The sequence below is a fragment of the Aspergillus affinis genome, assembly GCF_023601865.1.
Source record: "Aspergillus affinis strain CMG 70 chromosome Unknown NODE_17_length_398122_cov_92_786867, whole genome shotgun sequence".
NCBI lineage: Eukaryota > Fungi > Ascomycota > Eurotiomycetes > Eurotiales > Aspergillaceae > Aspergillus > Aspergillus affinis.
In genome coordinates this window covers 156,182-175,529 of record NW_026515798.1, presented here as the reverse complement: position 1 = coordinate 175,529, position 19,348 = coordinate 156,182, and the positions used below count along the sequence as shown (strand labels likewise).

General features: G+C 51.2%; 9 protein-coding genes across 9 annotated transcripts; 5 read left to right on the top strand and 4 right to left on the bottom strand.

Annotated features, from left to right (window-relative positions):
* Positions 1-318: 318 nt before the first annotated feature.
* Positions 319-1,729, top strand: KD926_003342 (aminotransferase class I/II-fold pyridoxal phosphate-dependent enzyme; the record flags this gene model as incomplete). Its single annotated transcript, XM_053097471.1, has 3 exons — positions 319-1,087; positions 1,142-1,284; positions 1,355-1,729. The coding sequence occupies 3 exons, from the start codon at positions 319-321 to the stop codon at positions 1,727-1,729; spliced, it is 1,287 nt and encodes a 428-aa protein (XP_052958553.1).
* Positions 1,730-2,063: 334 nt separating this feature from the next.
* On the bottom strand, positions 2,064-3,605 carry KD926_003341 (putative sugar transporter; the record flags this gene model as incomplete). Its single annotated transcript, XM_053097470.1, has 1 exon — positions 2,064-3,605. The coding sequence occupies one exon, from the start codon at positions 3,603-3,605 to the stop codon at positions 2,064-2,066; it is 1,542 nt and encodes a 513-aa protein (XP_052958552.1).
* Positions 3,606-3,999: 394 nt separating this feature from the next.
* KD926_003340 (RGase A) lies at positions 4,000-5,440 on the bottom strand (the record flags this gene model as incomplete). The annotated part of the gene is made up of 2 exons (XM_053097469.1): positions 4,000-4,764; positions 4,817-5,440. 2 exons carry the CDS (start codon positions 5,438-5,440, stop codon positions 4,000-4,002), a joined length of 1,389 nt encoding a protein of 462 aa, XP_052958551.1.
* Positions 5,441-6,915: 1,475 nt separating this feature from the next.
* On the bottom strand, positions 6,916-8,235 carry KD926_003339 (uncharacterized protein; the record flags this gene model as incomplete). Its single annotated transcript, XM_053097468.1, has 4 exons — positions 6,916-7,442; positions 7,571-7,910; positions 7,977-8,002; positions 8,208-8,235. The coding sequence occupies 4 exons, from the start codon at positions 8,233-8,235 to the stop codon at positions 6,916-6,918; spliced, it is 921 nt and encodes a 306-aa protein (XP_052958550.1).
* A 2,066-nt stretch (positions 8,236-10,301) lies between these two features.
* On the top strand, positions 10,302-10,940 carry KD926_003338 (putative 1,3-beta glucanase; the record flags this gene model as incomplete). The annotated part of the gene is made up of 1 exon (XM_053097467.1): positions 10,302-10,940. The coding sequence occupies one exon, from the start codon at positions 10,302-10,304 to the stop codon at positions 10,938-10,940; it is 639 nt and encodes a 212-aa protein (XP_052958549.1).
* A 195-nt stretch (positions 10,941-11,135) lies between these two features.
* On the top strand, positions 11,136-11,732 carry KD926_003337 (uncharacterized protein; the record flags this gene model as incomplete). Its single annotated transcript, XM_053097466.1, has 1 exon — positions 11,136-11,732. One exon carries the CDS (start codon positions 11,136-11,138, stop codon positions 11,730-11,732), a length of 597 nt encoding a protein of 198 aa, XP_052958548.1.
* A 204-nt stretch (positions 11,733-11,936) lies between these two features.
* KD926_003336 (dihydrodipicolinate synthase family protein) lies at positions 11,937-12,701 on the bottom strand (the record flags this gene model as incomplete). Its single annotated transcript, XM_053097465.1, has 3 exons — positions 11,937-12,143; positions 12,236-12,445; positions 12,513-12,701. The coding sequence occupies 3 exons, from the start codon at positions 12,699-12,701 to the stop codon at positions 11,937-11,939; spliced, it is 606 nt and encodes a 201-aa protein (XP_052958547.1).
* Positions 12,702-13,314: 613 nt separating this feature from the next.
* On the top strand, positions 13,315-15,418 carry KD926_003335 (Zn(II)2Cys6 transcription factor; the record flags this gene model as incomplete). Its single annotated transcript, XM_053097463.1, has 4 exons — positions 13,315-13,512; positions 13,561-13,592; positions 13,720-14,626; positions 14,699-15,418. The coding sequence occupies 4 exons, from the start codon at positions 13,315-13,317 to the stop codon at positions 15,416-15,418; spliced, it is 1,857 nt and encodes a 618-aa protein (XP_052958546.1).
* Positions 15,419-16,795: 1,377 nt separating this feature from the next.
* KD926_003334 (TDT family transporter) lies at positions 16,796-18,253 on the top strand (the record flags this gene model as incomplete). Its single annotated transcript, XM_053097462.1, has 5 exons — positions 16,796-16,884; positions 16,938-17,306; positions 17,357-17,653; positions 17,723-18,008; positions 18,110-18,253. The coding sequence occupies 5 exons, from the start codon at positions 16,796-16,798 to the stop codon at positions 18,251-18,253; spliced, it is 1,185 nt and encodes a 394-aa protein (XP_052958545.1).
* Positions 18,254-19,348: the final 1,095 nt, after the last annotated feature.

The following is a 19,348-nucleotide window of genomic DNA, read 5'->3' as shown; positions in this document are numbered from 1 at the left end:
ATTGCGTTACCACGCCACCCGTTGTCAAATAGGTTCATGTGGACGGCGCGAGAGCATTCGACGGCGGAAGGGGGCCTCTATTCTCTGACACAACAGCGGAGCCTCTAGATATGTCATCGAATTAGGTATGTGGCGCATAAAGGGATTCTTGTTTGGAGTTCCGAATGCTCAAGGCCACTGGGAATTACGCCATCGACCTTTAGAGCGCTGTGGGCTGGGAGGACATATAACTGACGATCATTTGCCCTATAGAACGAGCTGAAAAATGGGCGATTGTAGAACCATCAATTGTGCTTTGTGTTGAAGAACACTTTCAAAATGCATGTTGGGCAGAACATCCTCACTCATAAGTTGAAAGCCACCCTGGACCAACGTCGTCGGGATGGCCGGCTTTTGATCCCTCCCGTGCCAGTAACTCTTGCTGACACCGTCGATTTCGGCTCGAATGACACATTGAACCTGTCAGGCTCGGGGCTGTTATCAGCGGCTTTTTTGCGTGAGCTCGAACGACATCCCGGGTTCACCATCGGTAGCACCTCGGCGCGGGCTTTCGAAGGGACCAGGAAATATCTTATCGATCTCGAAAATGACCTCGCCAAGTTCCACGGCGCGGAGGCAGGAGTGTTTGTCAACTCTGGTTTTGATGGCAACGTGGCCATCTGGTCCGCGATCCCTCAGCCGGGTGACTTCATCGTGTACGACGAGCTTGCGCACGCCAGCATCCACGACGGCATGCGCATGGGCCGCGCAACCTGTCTACCATTCCGACACAACGACTGCGAGGCCCTCAAAGCGCGTCTGGACGATATCCGCGACCATCACGTAGGGGTGGCGTCGGGTGAGAACGTCGTGTTTATATCCATAGAGTCTTTCTACAGTATGGACGGAGACGCGGCCCCGATCCATGGGATTGTGGCCGCCGCCCGCGAGGCGCTTCCGGGTGGCAACTATGTGTGTGCCATAGACGAAGCCCATTCCAACGGACTTGTAGGTCCCAATGGGTCGGGATTTGTCTGTCATTTCGGACTCGAGAAAGAATTCCCAATTCGACTAAACACATGCGGCAAGGCTCTGGGGTCGACGGGAGGTGAGTACCCCAATTGGAATCTCCAGATGATCTGCCATTGACACACAAAACCAGCGATCATCCTCTGCAACGAAACCATCAAAAGCGCACTGATCAACTATGCTCGCAACATGGTCTACAGCACGGCGCCGAGCTTTCTCTCCGCGGCAGGGGTCCGTGCGGGGTATGACTTGACGGCCAGCGCCGAGGGCGAAAAGGTTCGTTCCATCCCCAGACAAACTTTGGCATCGAAGAAATCCACGGATTAACCGCTAACAATCCATATAGCGCCGACAGCTCGTGCAGCAGAAAGTACGGTACTTCTACCGTCTGCTGACTGATAATCCCAAGTGGCGACAGGCCAGTCGCGGTGGTATCGTTCGCCTCCCGACAGAGAAAACCTGGGCCACGGCACCGTTACTATCGCCCATCATCGCGCTGATCGCTCCGCTGGAGAAGGCCGACAACCTGGCAGAGCATCTGCGCAACGGCAAGTTCTGGGTGAATTCGGTGCATTTCCCTATCGTACCGAAGGGAATGGATCGCGTTCGGATGGTCATTCACGCGCATAACACCAGGGAAGAGATCGAGGCCGTCGTAGGTCGGATCTTAGCGTATGCGACGGAGAAACTGGAGTCGCAGGGTCTGAGGGCTGGACTGTAGGATATAATGGAGCGGGAGAGCAGATTGCGAGAAGCAAAGAGAAGAGAAGAGAAAAAGTAGGAAAGGAGGAGACGAAAAGGCGTCATGTGATATTCCCGATTAGGCTGTTTGTTTCAATTTGACGGTTTGTTTCTTTTACTTCTTCCTTCGTAGCATCTCTTCCCATGTGTGTCCTGTCTAGGTACTCTCTACGGTATACGGTCTACGGTATACGGTCTACGGTCTACGGTCTACTTCTACATCCAAGTATACATCCAGTTATATCCAGTCTGTCACTCCATCCTTCCCTGCATTATTAACGCGTGTATATCTAGCCGTGTAGAAAACCATCCCCTTAGATGCTCGCCCTTCCTCTCGTCTCGTACGGCACCATCAACGCCAATACTCCGGCCCCCAAGAACAATGCACCGCTCACATACACCGGTGCAGAACTTTGCACGCCTGCTGCGATGGCAATAATTGGCGCCAGGATACCCCCCACGCGATTGGCCGCACCCACCAACGCGTTGCCCGTGCCCCGATCCTTGGTCTCGAACATCTCCGGCGTATAGGCGTACAACACGGCGTACATCAAGCTACTCGAGAATCCAAACGCGCAGTTCCATCCCAGCAAGGCTGCAGACGAGTCGGCGGTCGTCGAGGCCAGCAGGAACACGCCCGTGGCGATGACGGCCAGCGCCAGTGTGCCTCTGCGACCGAAGCGCGGCAGTTCGACCAGCGCGCCGCCGACCAGACTACCGGGGACGCTAACGGCCGCCACAATTAGCGTGTTCCGGTAGGTGATGTAGGTGGAGCCGTCGCCAAACTCCACGCCGCGGGATTGTTGCAGAAACGGCAGAAACGCGTTGTACAGGGGAAATCCGAGGCCGACCAACGTCCAGATCATGATCATCAGCGAGGTAGACCAGGCGCGTCGCGGACTGTTGAATAAGGCTTTCACGTGGGGAAGCGAGAGCGGTTCGAGCATCATGCGCATATGGTCGGACTTGCTCAGCGCATCACGGGGACGACGTGGGGCGTCTTCCGCGTCGATGGGGGTCGCTGAGAGTGGATCCAGCTCCTCAGCGGAGAGAGTTGATGCTTTGCCGTTGCGACGCGCGACCTCGTGGACAACCATCACGGCGTCTCGGTTGCGACCTTTGCCCATGAGGAATTTCGGCGACTCATACAGCGTGAAGAAGATGCAGCGCACGACACACATGACGACGGCCAGACCACCCATGGTGATGAGGAAATAGCGCCAGCCCATGTTGTTTTCCTTGGAGCAATTATCCGCCGATGGGCAGGTCATGTTGCCCAACAGCGGCCAGGCGATCAAATTGGCCAGTAACTGCGCCAGGGCCCAGTATACGGACAGGATGGTCAGCAAGTACTGATGCGATCCGGGAAGGAACTCGAGAAAAATGGCTGAATCCACGGGCAAATTGCCGCCGACGCCCACCGACCACAGCGCTGCAAAGACGCCGACCGCAGCAAAGCTAGGGGACCCCGCGGCGGCCATGCCGAAGATGGCGGTGATAGCGATGGTCAGGTTGAACGCCCATCTGCGACCGATGATATCGCAGCTAAATCCCCAGATTATCGCTCCGGCCAGCAGCCCGATATTCTGGGCCAGCGTCAGCAGTGGAGGCTCCGCGACATTGAATTCATACGAAACGGGCACGAGAATCAACGAGGTGACGATGGGCCAGAGATTGTCGCTTGCCCAGCCAAAACCGATCACGGCGAAGAGCTGCCATTGATAGCGACCCATTCCGATGGTCTGCAGGGCGCGATTGAGAACATCGGCATTGGCGCGGTAAACGGAAGGCACCGAAACATGACGGTCGGGCGAGGGAGAGGACTCTATGGGAGAGGGAGAATGTCCTTTGGACATGGTGATTGATAGAACGGGTAGATACAGAAAATGAACGAGAATGAAATGAGGACAAATAGATAGAACGACAGAAAGTAGAAGAGGACGAGAGGAAGGGCAGGTCAGCTGCAGCCAGATGGATTACAGATGAGTTGATGATGATGTGGTGGCGACCTTAGCGGGGAAGTAAAGAGGAGAGACTATGCAAGGAAGCTTTCACCTCAACGGATCATCCCAGCAACAAATCAAGTGAAGAAACGCTCGAAAGAAAATGTCTATTGAGGGCTGGATCTAATTAGAAATTACGAGGTGATCGGCCTTGGTTATGACGAAAGCGCAAGGATCGATGGTGCCATCGAAGTGAATGTAACCTTTCTTTGTGATGGCGTGTGGTGACCGCTTACTGGATTTCAGTTCAGACGGACCCAGACGGCGTCGCTGAGGGAGTCACCGACGCCGACGCCGAAGCGACCAGCGAACCCGACGCCCTGGCAGAGATGGGCTTCACGCCCGGAAAGTAGGAGGCCGGCAACGTGGGAATGGGGATGGAGGCATCCGTGCTGAATGCGGAAGTCAGATCGTCCCGCATGCGGGGCGCCGCGAACCCGGACGGAGTGGCCGTCGCTGCGACCGTCGATGCGTAGGAGGCGGTCGAGTCGTCGCCGTTTTCGAGACATGCGCCCGTGCCAAAGGCGTTCTCGCAGACGTACGACTGCTGGTCGCCCGACTCGGTCCACATGGCGAACCCCTCGATGGTGACGTCCGTACAGGGGGCTCCTGCAGCACATACGACCTTAATAGGACCGCGCTGGGCCCCATCTTCCTCCCCGCCCTTCCAGTTGCGCACCGTGACGTTCTGCATTGACACACCGTCACCCTCCACGGCGTCCATGCTGGACCACTGCGAGTCGATATTCAGCGAGTAGGCGTTGGCGTGACCGATGAAGTTCTCCAACAGCAAGTTGGAAACGGAGCCGCTGCCGCCGTTGCTCTTGACCATAAACATCTGGTTGGATTGCCAGGTGTAGATGTTGCGATAGTAGATGTCGCTGATGTTGGTGTCGGAGCCCAGCGAACCCATGGCGCACCCACCGCTCCAGTTGCAGTAGATGTTTTCCACAAGAATGTTGTGCGCGGGACTCTTGACGGTGACGCACTCGTCTTTGTTGGTGACCTCGACCTGTGGATTTGAGTATTAGCTATGAATAAAAGCGATGATGCTCCAGACTTACATCGTGAACCCAGATGTTCTCACTCCAGATGTCAATACCGTCTAATCCGCCCGAGTCGCCTCCGCGGATGATCAGATTATACAACTCGCCATTGCTGCAGGTATCCAGGGACAAATGGAACGCCGGCGAATCCACCAGAGCCAGATCATGGATCGAGAAATCATCGACCTCGTACAGACGCAGGATGCGCGGTCCCGACAGCGAGCCGTCGGAGTGGAACTCATACCCGGAGCCCTGAATGGCACCGCGTGCCGTGCTGCTGAACAGTTCAAAATCGCTGGTGTGCTCGATCATCACCATGTTGCCGCCGTCATCGCCAGTCCGGTACAGGATACCGTCCAGCTGCAGGGCGGTTCCCTTGCCGCCGGTCAAGGTGACCCAGCTTCCCAGCGCATAGTCACCGGGCGGGATATAGACGACACCACCCTCCTTGCACTCGTCCCAGGCCGACTCGATGGCCGGACCGATGTCGGTGGACTTGTCGGCTTTAGCGCCGTAGTCCTGGACGTTGCAGGTCTTGCTCTGTCCTTTGTCGCTGGCGCTGGTGCTGGGACCGACACTGCCGGCCAGCTGACCACGAGCCACGGAGGCCAGGGCCAGGAGGGAGAGTGAGAGAATCTGCATTTTGTTGACGGGTTTGAAGCTGGGTTTTACCCTATCCAACGCTGGGTGACGTGCTTGGCATTTATACTTCGAGTCGCCATCATCTAACAACCGTTATCCTGATAGAAGCAACGGAGACAAAAGATTAAGGAGGATTATCGGTCGATAGAACCGTTTGGCATTTATTGCTGGATGATCATCGGTGGAGCGACCATGGTGACATGAATCAGAGTCTGGCGAGCTCCACCGATGGACCGGGCAATGATCGCTAGCTGACGTTGCCTGACAATCAGGGGAGTGGGTTAAATTACTGTGGCCGGGCCATCAGAGGCTGACGACGATCTAATCAACCTGGTTCGGATCGGCTTTCGGGCCAAGTTCGTGAAGCTTGTCGTCTAAAAGGATGTGTGAAGCTATCCATGCGGATAAACTCATATCCTAGCGATGGCTTAGTCGTGTTCTAGAGTTGTTAGGTAGTTTGTGCACTGTCTGCTTGGTTGCAAAGAAAGGAGAGAATAGCAAGGGGGCCACTCTCTCTTCAGAATATTGAATTAGAATTAGAAACGTGACAGGCCGTGTCATACCGTCTTGACCATCCAGCTGCCGGCCGTTGAAACGAGACGCGTTACAGCCTGACGGGCTTCGTCCTTCCATGACAGGATCCAGTCCAGACATGCTGATCTATGGAGCTTAATCTTTATAAACCTAACATGGCCATCCGAGCTCATCCTTCGTAACCGACTCGCGACACTGGTCGTTATGAAAGCGAAAATCAACATCACCAGCCGTCCAGACCCGCGTCCGACAAAAGTCCTATCTTCTAGACAGCACCATTATCCCACTCATAAATCTCTTCTCCGTTAAATATTTCATAGAGTTTCGGTCATTATTCAATGGGTTTCTTCGCTTGTTATGAGCCGGGTTGTGTTTCGTATTATCCTGTGGGGCGGAAACGTATATTTTGTTGTCGTCTTCATGAAGACTTTTGAGCTAGGGATAGACCAAGTTTACGCCCCCTATCGCTCATATCCTAGGGTCTACGGTATATATCCGATTCCTATGCCATGCATCTCAAAATCTGACGGTTCTCTATGTAGGGTTTTTGGATGCCTGAGGTTGCAATCTGCCAAGCTGTCGCCGTTTGCTTCCTCATGCATGCAGAGAAGGGCCTCTCCTTCCTCGTCAACCATCTTTTTGATCATCGTATCTAGTCGGAATGGTTGCATTTATTTTATTGATCATCATCGGTAGCCCCGTACCTCGCAAAACGTCTAGACTATCATTCTGTCGCCTATCTGCCCGGGGGCGCAATGAGCCTAATATAAATAATCAAATTTCATGCTATTAGAGAATACACATCGGGATGGGGAGACGATGCAAAGTAGAGAAGGAGTTATTTTTATACGTATATAGCGCTGCAATAACTTTTTCATATATGATACCATGCAAAATTGCCCAGAGAGAACGAGAATACCGCATGTGGAAGAAGTACAAATTCAAATATGCCCCCCTTCCCTTAGATATTCATAAATGTCATGGAAAGGATAACCACCTTTCTCGGTATAACCGTCCTCATCATCTTTTTCATCATCATCCTCCTCCTCCTCCTCCTCCTCCTCCTCCTCCTCCTCCTCTTCATTCTCTGAATGAGAAACATTCTTCACCTCCTGTCCATTCACATCCTCTACCCATTTCCAATGGCCATCATGATACGGGATCAAGCCTAGCCTCCCTATATAGGGATAAACGTCCCCAAACTCCAAGTCGTCGTACGTAGACGCAATCTGCCATACCCTCCAGATCCCACCCATAGCCAATCTCATCCAACCCACATTGTAATGCTCGTGCCTAAGCCCCCCTTTATCAGGAAATGAGCGATCGATGACGATCACGTATCCGGGCTGTTTAGGGGTCCGATCTCTAGGGTCCTGAGAAGGCTCCGAACTCGCCAAAATCGACCCAATGGCATGATCGTCGATCATCAAGCAAAAGGAGAACCGTGGAAAGCCGTAGTCATTATGTTCTGGATGTCGTTCAGTCACTCGTTGAACAGTCGCCGAACTCGGGTAGGTGAAGCCCCCTCCAACAATTCTTTATCCTCAACAATGACGTTGTGGCAGCCCTCCCAAACAATTTCAGCAGCCTCCAAACCATCTCTGATCTGTTCTGGATCACGCTCGTATTGTATGGCATCATGCTGTATGGTGCAGTGAATGTGGCGGTGAAGTTTGGCAAGTGCCTGATTCCAGGCCTCATCGGACCCGTGTAGCACCTCGTAGGTTTCGGGGTCAATGGTAGCGTAAGCAAAGTTGACGTGGCTGTAGACATCCAGTGGGATCCACTCGGGCCAGGTCTTATCATTGCAGACTCGCCGAGTGCCCCAGCCTTCGTAGTAGCCCAGAACCCGTGCGAGGGTACCATTTTTGCTGCATTTTTCATCCTCTACTCTGAGATCTCCGGTGACAAGGTGCTTAACGGGTTCATCGCCGGGCTGTGTGACAAAATAAAGTCAGCCAATCTTTCACTTTCGTCTTTCTGGAGTCCAGGGACTACTTACGAGCTCCTTGGTCACGCCGCAGAATCCTTAGTCAAAAGATTAGATGGACATGTGTCAGATTTGACGATGAACTCGCATGCTTACAAACTTTGAACAGCACAAGTTAAGCAGGAAATTGGATTTCTCAGACCATTTAGAGATTAAAAGAAGGGCGACGACCAAGCTTATGATCCGTAAAGAGGGTCTCTGGATTCCCGGAATTCTGTGTTCGCAGCTTCCTGCCACACATACGCTGAAAGGAGAGCAAGTGGTGTGTCATTCATGGAAGTGATATCTTATTAATGATTAGTAGGCTTTACGTCTCCCGCAGGAAAAAGGGGCAATGATGCTTTTTTCCGACAAATTGTGTTCCATGGTTCACTCATCACTCCAATTAACTAGATGGACACCTAGAAGTGCAGCGCAAAAAGATCGGAAGTCTAAGATACCCTTGCGGCTTTTACCGTCTCCAAATTTGCGCTAATCGTAACCGAAAAAGTCAGTCGGTCTACTCCGTAGTCAGGAATTGAGTTACATCGTTACTCGCCACTACTCCTTAGTTTAGTTTGTACCATTAGTTCCCAGTTCTCCTTGTGGATTACGAGAGTTCAATTCCTTATGGGTCTGGGAAGCTCGGCCCTCCCTCGGCTCATGCCGGATCTTCCGGAAGGATTCCTTAGTTGCTCGTTCAGAGTGTTAATTCGAATGTACTACAACACTCATGATTGGGCAGTATTGGGCTTTATTTGGGATTCATTGCGACAATACGTGTGCTATATGAATGCAAAAGAACTTCTGACTCGCCTCCTAAACAGCGAAAAATATCCCATGTCACTTATTCGAGGAGATCAGGATGCATTACATGTGCAAGTTTTGGACAATACTACCTGGGCTAGTAACCAGGGGTTTTATCGGTGGAAATGATATCGACTTGGCTTGGCAGCTCTTGGCGCAATCTCACAGTTGACGCTTAGCCGGCTAGTATTTTTTGGCAAATGAAGGGTCTGTGACTCTGTCGTATCCTCTGCCCTAATGAAGAGATTTGATGTAGGGATATTGTTTGTTGTTGTGCTGCGTGCAAATGACAATTTTCTCTGAATTAGGGATTCCCAAGCTGTCTGGCTGGGGTATACTAGCACATTGTAGAGAACAGCAAGCAGAAGTAATTTGTTCTTCAATTTGCAGGCTCTAGGGCATCATATAGTAGTGTCAATTACCACAGCCTTTCGCTAAGAAGGTTTATTGTTAGACCACTGGCTATATTGTCACGGGCTTGGCAGTGAGTAGGTGCGCTTCTACCCGCCAAGACCGTTTAGTAGGACAGTTACCAACTGAGCTACTAAAAAGACCAGAATACCAAGTCGAAGACTTGGTATGCGCAACGCTCTATATAGTAGGCCTTGGTCAGTTCGTCACATATATCGCCTTCCTTTGCCCTATGTGGTTTAGTGCGCATGTGACCCACAGTGGGCCTTAACCTGGTCAGCACCTCAGTAGTCTTCGAGACCTCTCATCAATTCATCAATTTCATCAATTCAATCACTGTATGCCTCTACAGTTCCTCTTTTCTTGTACCACCTTTAGTGCAGTGCAAAATGCAGAATTATCTCTATCTTAGCAGTTAATTGCGTAAAAATCATGCGAATGTCCCAAACCCTGCCACGCTATGACATCGCTAGACCGTTCGCCTAGTCGACATCTAAGCTCATTCAGAGCCTAGGGAGAAATCAACAAACGCCGGTTTCCCTCTTTCTAGCCTTAACAGGCGCAGGCGATGTAGCCTTAATCTTCACCTTACTAGGTCCCAAAATTGGTGTACCTGAAGGCATCCCCGGCCTCGGCGAAAAGATCTCATGATCTGACCCACCTGGTTCGAGTTGAACCATGACCTAAGAGTTCAATACAACTAATCAATAACGCCAGCGTTCCCTGATCCCTTCTTAGCCGATGTCCTCGTTACTCTCTTTGAGGGTTGAATCTCAGGAACTAACCATTGCCGCGGAGAACATCCGAAAAGGGACAAGAACAAGGAAGAAGAACCGATTTTCCTTTGATTGAATCCGCTTCGAATCAATTTGGAAATGGAATGCCCCTGAGAACTGCATTAGGTTTGGGATTGATCGGGATTCTCTAACACGTAACCAGCCTTTTCACCTTACCTCGCTTTCTTTGGTTTTATGGATGACATCAAGGGATGCATCAAAATTTACGGATCAGAACGACCTCTAGAATAGGCTGAGTGAAGTCTTTGAACTCCGGCTTCACAAAAGAGCATCTATCTTTTGTCCATCGGTTGTTCTTTGAGGTGGATATCCTTATCGACGTTTCGAGGAAGCACGTTTCAAGATGAGAAGCATAGTTTCTCTTCTCTTGTTTCTAATTGTGCAAACAAGTATTACATTAATTTCGACTCATTGGTGGAAGACAAGCGGCAACCCCAAATTTGACGGGTTTCCCTTATACGGCTTCAAATGGGATGAATATCTGCTATCGAGTGTCTCCACGGCTTGCGTAACGGCAATGACTCGTCTAGTTGACTGTCATGAGCAAACGTACATGCTTATTGATTTGCGGTGGAGGGCAGGTTTACAAAACGATGCCTTAAGCGACTTGGTGTGCGTTAAGACCTGCGGTAAATCGATCCAAGCGTGGTTCGAAGCCGTCTCGCTCGACTGCGCCGACTACAAGGAGGAAAATGTCCTCTTGACGAAACCCGGGGGCATTCTGTGGGCCGGGTGGAACGAAACTTGCTTGAAGGATCCTGACACTGGCCAATACTGTGGTGGTAAGTCAGCTCTTCATGTCAAGAGCAAAGGCTCCTCAGAAGTTGCGCTGACCGGTCTTTCCACAGACGTTATTGACGATTTTACCGTTGTAAAAACTATCGACGAGATGCCCACGGCCGAACTCTGCTCACACTGCTTCGTCAAGCGATACGAGATGATGCAATCAACTTCTTACTCTATCTACGACAAAACATACTAATCGGACCTCATTTTCATGAACTCCAAATGTGGTCTTTCCGCACCCACCGCCATCCCTCCACCCATCGAGAAACCAACGAACCCCTATGCCAATAATATCACGTTCTGCGCCTCCGACCAAATATACACTACTGTTCCCCGTGACACGTGCGATATCATTGCCCTCAAATACAACATCTCATCCGCCGCTCTATACATGGGCAACCCCAATCTCCTCAACTGCAAGAATATCCCCACCGGAACTAAGCTTTGCCTCCCATTCCCCTGCACGCCCATATACACCCTCAAGGATGGCGACACGTACTCTTCGATCGAAAGGTCCCTTGGCCTGCCCTATTCCGCGGGCTACAACATCCGCAAATACAACCCGTGGATCACCTGCAGACCCTCCAACATCTACGATGCCAGCGTTGAAATATACGGAACGACCCTCTGCGGAGGACCCCAAGGCGGAATAGCAAACGGTACCACGCCCCCGTCCTCCTTTGACTACGGCTTCGAGATACTACCGCCCACCAATGTAACAGTCGCCGAAGGCACGACCTATCGATGTGCGCGATGGTACATCGTGGGGGACCAAGACGTCGATGAAAAAACAGCATGCACGAAGCTATGCTTGCAAAAGTCTATCGACTGGAAACTGTTTTTGGCGGCTAATCCGTCCTTGGCGACGGGGGTTTGCGACGAGAAGCTTGTGGTGGGAAGTGCTTATTGCATTGAGGTTTCCCCCAATTATATCGACCATGATGATGAGGAGGAGGGTGAAGACAACGAGGATGATGATGTATCGTAATGAGATTAGAAGTTAGGTACTATACCTTAGCTTCCACTAACCGGCCTTCTTACCTGACTACCTGTTTGACTAACATTTGTACCATCTAGTGCTCTTCTAGACTATTTCTAGAGCTGAAGTCTGAAGTCGCCAGCTCGTTATCTTATTCTTAGATGGAGAAAAGGCATATAGTAGCACAAGCTACAGTTTTTCATATAGATAGAACTACAAGCCCCCCTCAACCACCTCCAGATGACCCATCGCCTCAACAACCCACTTCCTCTTCTCCTCCCCAACCCGCCGAGACGGCTTCCTCGGCGAAAAAGCCCTCTCATCCGAAACCCCAGCCTTAGATCCCAAGAAGTACTCCATGGCGTACTTCGTCGACGCAATCCCTTCTTTACACTCCTTCTCGGCCTCCGCAACAACCCCCTGTACTTTGCGAGTTTCACACTCCTCCCCGTTCGTCCATAGGCGATACAGATGCGCCACTGTCTTCGAAACACGTTCGCGATTCCGGTCACACATCCGCTACCGCCGCCGCTGAGACATGGGATCAGCCAGTCCGAGGATCCGGCGTATACGGCAAATTGGTCGTGCGAGTATCGATTCGTCAGACGGGTTACTTTGCCGGTGTTGCCGCAGGTGAGTTTTACGCCGACAATGTTGGGATGTTCAGTTTGTTCGGCCAGCAGGTCGGAGTTCATGTTGATGCCGTTGCAGACAGCGGGGAACTGACATTAATTAGCATTTAATAGTTATCAGCTGTAGTGTAATTGGCTTCCCCGTCACGCAACCTACGCTATAGATGACAATCGGTAGAGGCGTAGCGTCTGCGACCTTGCGGTAAAAGTCCGCAATGATATCCGTGGACACAGCTTTGGGCCAGTAATTCGGTGGCAGCAGAAGTCCATAATCAGCGCCTGCTTCCCAGGTTGACTGCGCAAGTCGGATTGACTCGTTGGTCGACTGGCCACTAATCCCTGCCATGATGGGGAACTTGGATTGTCCTGATTCCACCGCTGCTTTTCGTGCCACCTGGAGTAGATCCGTTCGTACGTCGGCGGATAGAAGAGCGGCTTCTGCTGTTGTCTCGGCCAGGACTAACCCATCAATGCCGCTGTTGATGAGTTAGATGAAGAACTTTGAGGATGCATCTAGGTCGATCTCTTGTCTATTGGTTGCTTTGTAGCGTGAGATAGCGTGAGATGACCGGGCAGTAGATCGCTGGTGGTGGGCTCTGTTGCTTAGGGGATATAGTGGACAACATTGTGGGTTATTGTTTCGATGAAGTGGTTTCACCTCGAGTGTCTGGATAGCACGTATGAAATAATAGATGGGTCGGCGACTTCACCATGCAGTAGATTCGGCAATTGACCGAGACTCCCCCGATTGAATCCTTCGAGATGCGGGGAAGCTGCATAAAGCCCCAAATAGCTCGGATCCTATTGACGGCAAATGACGAATCCCTGCCTGTCGATCAGTAGGACTCCCCTCTTTTCGTTATTTAACCCGATGACCGGAAGCTCGCCGATGCATCTCCACCGTTCTCCATGAAACTTTCTCGCAATACAGTATCCATCTTTCACCAATTGCTAGTATCATGACTAAACGGAAGCGGTCGTTAGCGGACAACGTTGGACCGGACACCTTGCCGTCAGCACAACAGTCCCCGGGCGTAGATCCACAGTCCCATCCTGCTGGTTCGGCTGCTGGCCAGGAAGATGCTTCCGCAATGGTCGATGTCTTGCCCGGCATTACACGCAAGATCACTGCATGCACGGCGTGCCACAGGCAAAAGGTGTGTGGAGCATAATTTACCAATTGCTTGCCCTAACGACAAGCCTAGATCAAATGTGACATGACGGATGGCCCCCCCTTGTGCGCGTTGCCGTCGTCGATCTCTCTCTTGCGTCCTGAATAAGAGCCTGCAATCCTTGGTGGAAAAGGTCAAGTAGGTCATACCAGGCTCTGTGCTGACTGCTGCTGACTTGACTCGTGGCGTCAGAAACACAGAGCTTCTTCAAGCCGACATCCATAATCGCCATGCCACTCTTAATGCCGTCTGCCAGTACATCAACGTGCCGTCGCCAAAGCCATTGATATCTGGTGCAGATTCCAGCGTCGAGAGGGAGAATGATAATACAGCCAGTGATGAGAAGGACTATCCGAGCCTCTCAGGATATGAAATATCCCCTCCTCCTGCTACTCCTTCAGCCGTCGACGCGCCTATCGACACATACCTTGATATCACCAAACTCGGAAGCCCGGGATCGTCTGCAAATGGCTCACTAGAGGCATCTCGCCCGAGACAGACGATGCTCAATGATTTCATCAGCAAGAAAGTTCTCAATGTGACCGTGGCCGAGAACCTCGTCAATCGGTACCTCACACGACTCGACCCTTACCTATACGGGATCTGTAGAGAGTATCGCAGTCTGCAGCACTTGCAGTCCAAGTCACCACCTCTCCTAGCAGCTATTTGCACCGTTTCAGCCCTTCACGATCCCCAAGGCCAATCTATTTACGAATCCTGTAATCGAGAGTTCCGCCGTTTGGTATCTCGCTTCCTGTTTGAGAAGCACGACCTGGAGTACGTGCTAGCCCTCTATATCAGCTCTTTCTGGTTGTCCGATGCCTCGCGGATCCTCTCCAGCGACGCCGTTCGTCGAGTGGCTGGCATGCGACTCCATCGCAGCTTTGAACATGTGTCTGTTACCAGTGACAGCTCATCCCCAAGCCATGCCCCTACCGCCATCGAACACAGATATCGCGTGCGATTGTGGTATCTGATCTTCATAAATGACCACCATCTCTCTGTGCTGCATAATCGCGATCCCCTGTTGCCCAATGACAAGAATATCGCCATGCACTGGGAAACCTTCCTTCACCATGACCAAGTCACCGACTCCGAGGTGCGTGTGGTCTCGCAGGTAGCTCTCCTGTTAATCATGGGCTAAATTCGAGACCTGCTGGGCTCCGAGCAGGAGACGCGAGTCCCACCAACCCTCGCAAATCAAATCATATACTACTCTCGTCGGCTAGACAAATGGTTTACTAAATTTTCCGTGCTCTTCAAACCCTACCATCATATTGGCGATTTCCCACGTTGCGGCCTCCAGCTACATTACCAGTTCGGGAAGCTCTATCTCGGCCACCAGGTCTTCAAAGGCCTCGACGGGCAGCCCATCCCGCCGTCCTTCGTCGCGGCCGCCTGTATGGCCCACGACGCCGCCGTGGCCATCTTCGAGATGGTCCTGCAGGAAGAGCAGCAGCTCCAACAGAGCCTCGTCGGCATGCCGCATTACTTCCACATTATGGTTGCATTTGCGGGCCATTTTCTCCTCGAGGTCACCAAAACCTATGCGCTGCAGCTCTCGATTATCCCGGACCGCGTCTTCAGTTTGATTCGCCGCGTGTTGGATTTGTTTCGGAGTATGCCTTGTTTGGCGCAGCATCCGATCTGTCGTATGACGCCGGGGTTGAATCGGAAGTTGCCGGATTGTATTAAGAGTCTGCATCCGATGCAGAGCGGGCAGGATACGGTCTCGAGTTTGGATTACGAGCCTCGACTGACGGGGATACAACCGCAGCAACAGCAACCGTTCAGCTTTCAAACCGAGTCATTAGTGACGGCCGTAGACAATTTCCTGCTGACGGATTTTGGAGATGGGAGTTTCTCGGAACTGATGCCTACCGTGGTTTAGACCGTCACCGTGCCGGAAGTTCCATACCCTCGTGTCTATAGTCCTCAGCATAGAAATCTAGCCTTCTCCTTCACCCCGCCACACAACCCTCAACAGACTGGTAGCGTGTTCCTCGAGGTGTGTGAGGATCAATGTACATGTTCTGCGGGCTCGAGCATGGCGGAGACGTAGAGAACGATAGTAGGTGGAGATAGGAGATGATTGGATCTCGGGGTTAGGGTGTGGTTGGTAGTGAATCTGTTTGTGAATCTCGGGCGAGGAATGAAGAGAAGAGGTTCATGGAGAGGGAAGGGTTGGGGGTTGATGGAGTTGATGAAGTTGAAGTTGTGATGCTGATGCTGTACCTATGCGGGACATCACGTGGTTGGTTGAGGGCGGTTCACCGCTCATAAGGAGACAAGCTTCATAGGTCTAGGTGATTCATATTCGAGTGGATAATACTCTCAGTAGATGCGGTTCTTTGTTGGTAGAATTGGTCAATCTGGTAGTTGTCAACCTGTCAAGATGATTTGTTGGGTTCGTGATCGTGTCATTGTAGATATTCAATACATGTGGTCGCGTAGGTTAGATGAAAAGATTAAAATAACGTAGATTAAAAGGGAGGGAGTGTAAAACCATCCCCAGATTTGCCCAGTGGAGACATATCTCGGCGACTAAAATGGAGAAAAATATCAGTGACCCACTTCAATTGCCGAATGCCGAAATCTAGCTCAATTTCTTTAGATATGTAGCATCCAGAGAAGCTTTCTAGAATGAAATATTCGCCTTTCTAGAATCAGGGATCAACTTTCTACAATGAGAGAACAAGAGATTTCCCCCGCTCTCCTGCATCTTTGGTCCCATGGCTGCGCTATCCCCGTTGCAACCCTATGATATCATCAACAAGGAGTGTTTCTAAGCCTGGAGTCTAATATATTGTTAACACGTGACCGCTTTGTTGTGTGCTGGATGAATCGGCGAACCATTCGAGCCACTTTCCTGCAATCATCTTACGGCTTACCCAGTATATTCATCTTGACCGTCAGAACAAATCCTGCCTCTAATGCATTCCACTCAGGATGATTGGACATGAGAACATCGGGAATCCGCGCATCTCGGCCGAGTCGACCCTCGGGGACCTGAACTGAAGCCTCGGTGACTCACGGATGGCAAGAATTCATTCCAAAAGGACGGTTTTAAAATGCTCCTGAGGAATGGCATGGAGCAAGGACTCTACCAATATTTGTCGAGGCTGCGAAAAGACATCTTCTCAAAGAGGCAGGCGCCGACTCCGATTTTCCAGAGCCGACAACTCCGACACCACACAGCCTCCTTCCCATGAATTTTCCCTCGCAAGTCCTGAGCAAATTCAGGAACAGAGAAAGACAATCGCACGCCATGTTCAGTCCCGAACCAACGCCCGACGGCCCTCCGCCCAGCAAGCATGACGTGGGTTGGAGGAGAATCGTTCGCCATTTCACCCCCTCGTAGGTTGCCATTGACGCCCTTGCAACTATACAGCCCAGGCTAATGTGATCAGATGGTTTTCCGTCACAATGGGGACAGGCATCGTGTCTATCCTGCTGAACACGCTCCCATACAACGGTGACTGGCTGCGGTACATCTCCATCGTCCTATTCGTGCTCAACGTCGTCCTCTTCGCCATCGGAACTGTCATCTCCATTCTTCGGTATACTCTCTACCCGGAAATATTCACTCTCATGATCACCCATCCCGTGCAGTCCATGTTTCTGGGCACTATTCCGATGGGTTTCGCCACCATAATCAATATGTTCTGCTATATCTGCGTTCCGGCCTGGGGCGAGTGGACCCGCAACTTTGCCTGGGGATTGTGGATATTCGACGCGGTCTTATCCGTCGTGATTGCCCTGTCTCTCCCTTTTCTACTGTATGTTTCTCTCCATAGACAAGACCAAAGCCTGTCTAATGTTGTATCAGCATGGCCCACGGCAGCGACATGCAATTGTCCTCCATGACAGCCATCTGGCTCCTCCCCGTCGTCGCCTGTATCGTGGCCGGCTCGTCCGGTGGCATCGTGGCGAGCGTGCTGCCAAATCCGCAACATGCGCTGTGGACCATCATCTGCTCGTACATGCTCTGGGGTATCGGGGTCCCGTTGGCGATGATGGTATTGGTGATCTATCTGCAGCGACTGACCCTGCACAAAATCCCTCCCAAGGGGATGATCGTGAGCGTCTTTCTGCCATTAGGTCCGCTGGGCCAAGGCGGATATGGGTGCGTCCTCTTTCCCAGATATCAACGGATCCGATAGAACCAACTGACGCACTCGTGCCATAAACGCAGAGCACTCAAGCTTGGAGAGGTCGCACACGCGATCTTCCCGCAGACGGAGACCCTGGAAACGTCGACCGGGGAGACGTTCCATAGCGTCGGATTCCTGGTCGCGCTGATCATGTGGTCGTTCGGGCTGGTGTGGCTGTTTTTCGCACTGGCCTCGATTACTCGATGCAAGAGTTTCCCCTTCAATATCGGCTGGTGGGGGTTCACCTTCCCGCTGGGGGTTTTTGCCGTCTGTACCTGTGAGATGGGCGCGGCGCTGCCGTCGAGGTTTTTTTGCATTCTAGGAACGGTACGTTACCTACAGATTTAAAAACTAGTTGATTTTGCAAGGAAAAATCCAAATATCGTGGCGTCGTCTTGTGATCGGTTCTTGTCTAACGGCCGTGGCAGGTTCTTTCGCTGTGTGTGGTGGTTCTGTGGATCGTGGTGAGCGTGGGGACGTTGAAGGGCGTTTGGTCCGGTCGCTTGTTTTTCGCTCCTTGTCTGCCGGTGATGGAGCGAGAGCAGCAGGTCGAGGAGGGGAAGGCCGCTTGAAGGACCAGGGCCTGGACTTGTTTGATTGATTTTTCTCTGATCCCGCGGGTCTGGTTCTCTTTGATTTTTTTTTTTTTTTTTTTTTTTTTTTCAGGATTCTTTCTGGAACCTCGTTCGGGGTGTTCGTAATTAACGGACTGCTTGTCGGTTGTGGTGGTTGTGCGTCAGGGATAGCATCATCTTCTGGAAGTGAACGCGACCGATGATAAGATTAGCTTTCGAGGGGTTACATACAAGGGGAGTTTACAGAAGGTTATTTATTTTCTTCTCTTCTATTTTAACTGTACTATTTTATTTTCATTTAATTTAATTTTCTCAAAATTTACTTCTGTGTGGTGGAATGGAGGGTTTCTCAGACTCACCACCACCAACTCTCCGATCCCAGCCCAAATCCACTGGCGAAAGGAATCACGTCTGCTGCTAAGGGAAGCTTAAATGGCCGATGGGCCCCTCGGAGGAGGGGGGGAGGGGGGTTAAAGTGCCTTCTTTTCTTTTGTTTTTTTTTATTTAAATTATGGGTTCATGATTATTATTTTTAATTATTGTGTTTATGATTATTATTTTTTATTTTATTTTATTTATTTTCGAATATTATTTTTGATTTTTATTATTTTATTATTTCTTTTTAATTTTTCATTTCTTTTATTTTATTTTCTGCTCCCCCGGCATGGGGTAAAATCAGATCTACTCCGCGCCAGATCTAAGAGATCGTGAAGACTGAAGAACAGCTTCACCTTCCCCTGGAATAAGATGAAGCATCGACCGTCAGGCATCTCCATCGCTCTCGCCTTCTCCCTGCGACCGACCGGGACTCGTATTTGTGCCTGACGGCCTCAACGCGGAGTGGCCAAGTTGGCCTCTCCATCACGTGAGGTCGCCTCCGCCGACCGCCAGAAAAAAAAAAGAATTTCCCAAATTCCTGAAAATCAAAAATCAAAAAAGGGTAAAAAAAAAAAAGTTGCCCATCGAAAAGATCCCAAATCGTCATCCTCTTGGCCGGTTCGAGTCTCATTTCCATCGAAAGACCCCCGGGAGATTCGATTTTCAGGGAGTTTTGACGCGTCTTGAGGGGATTCACTCGTCTGGCAGCCTCTT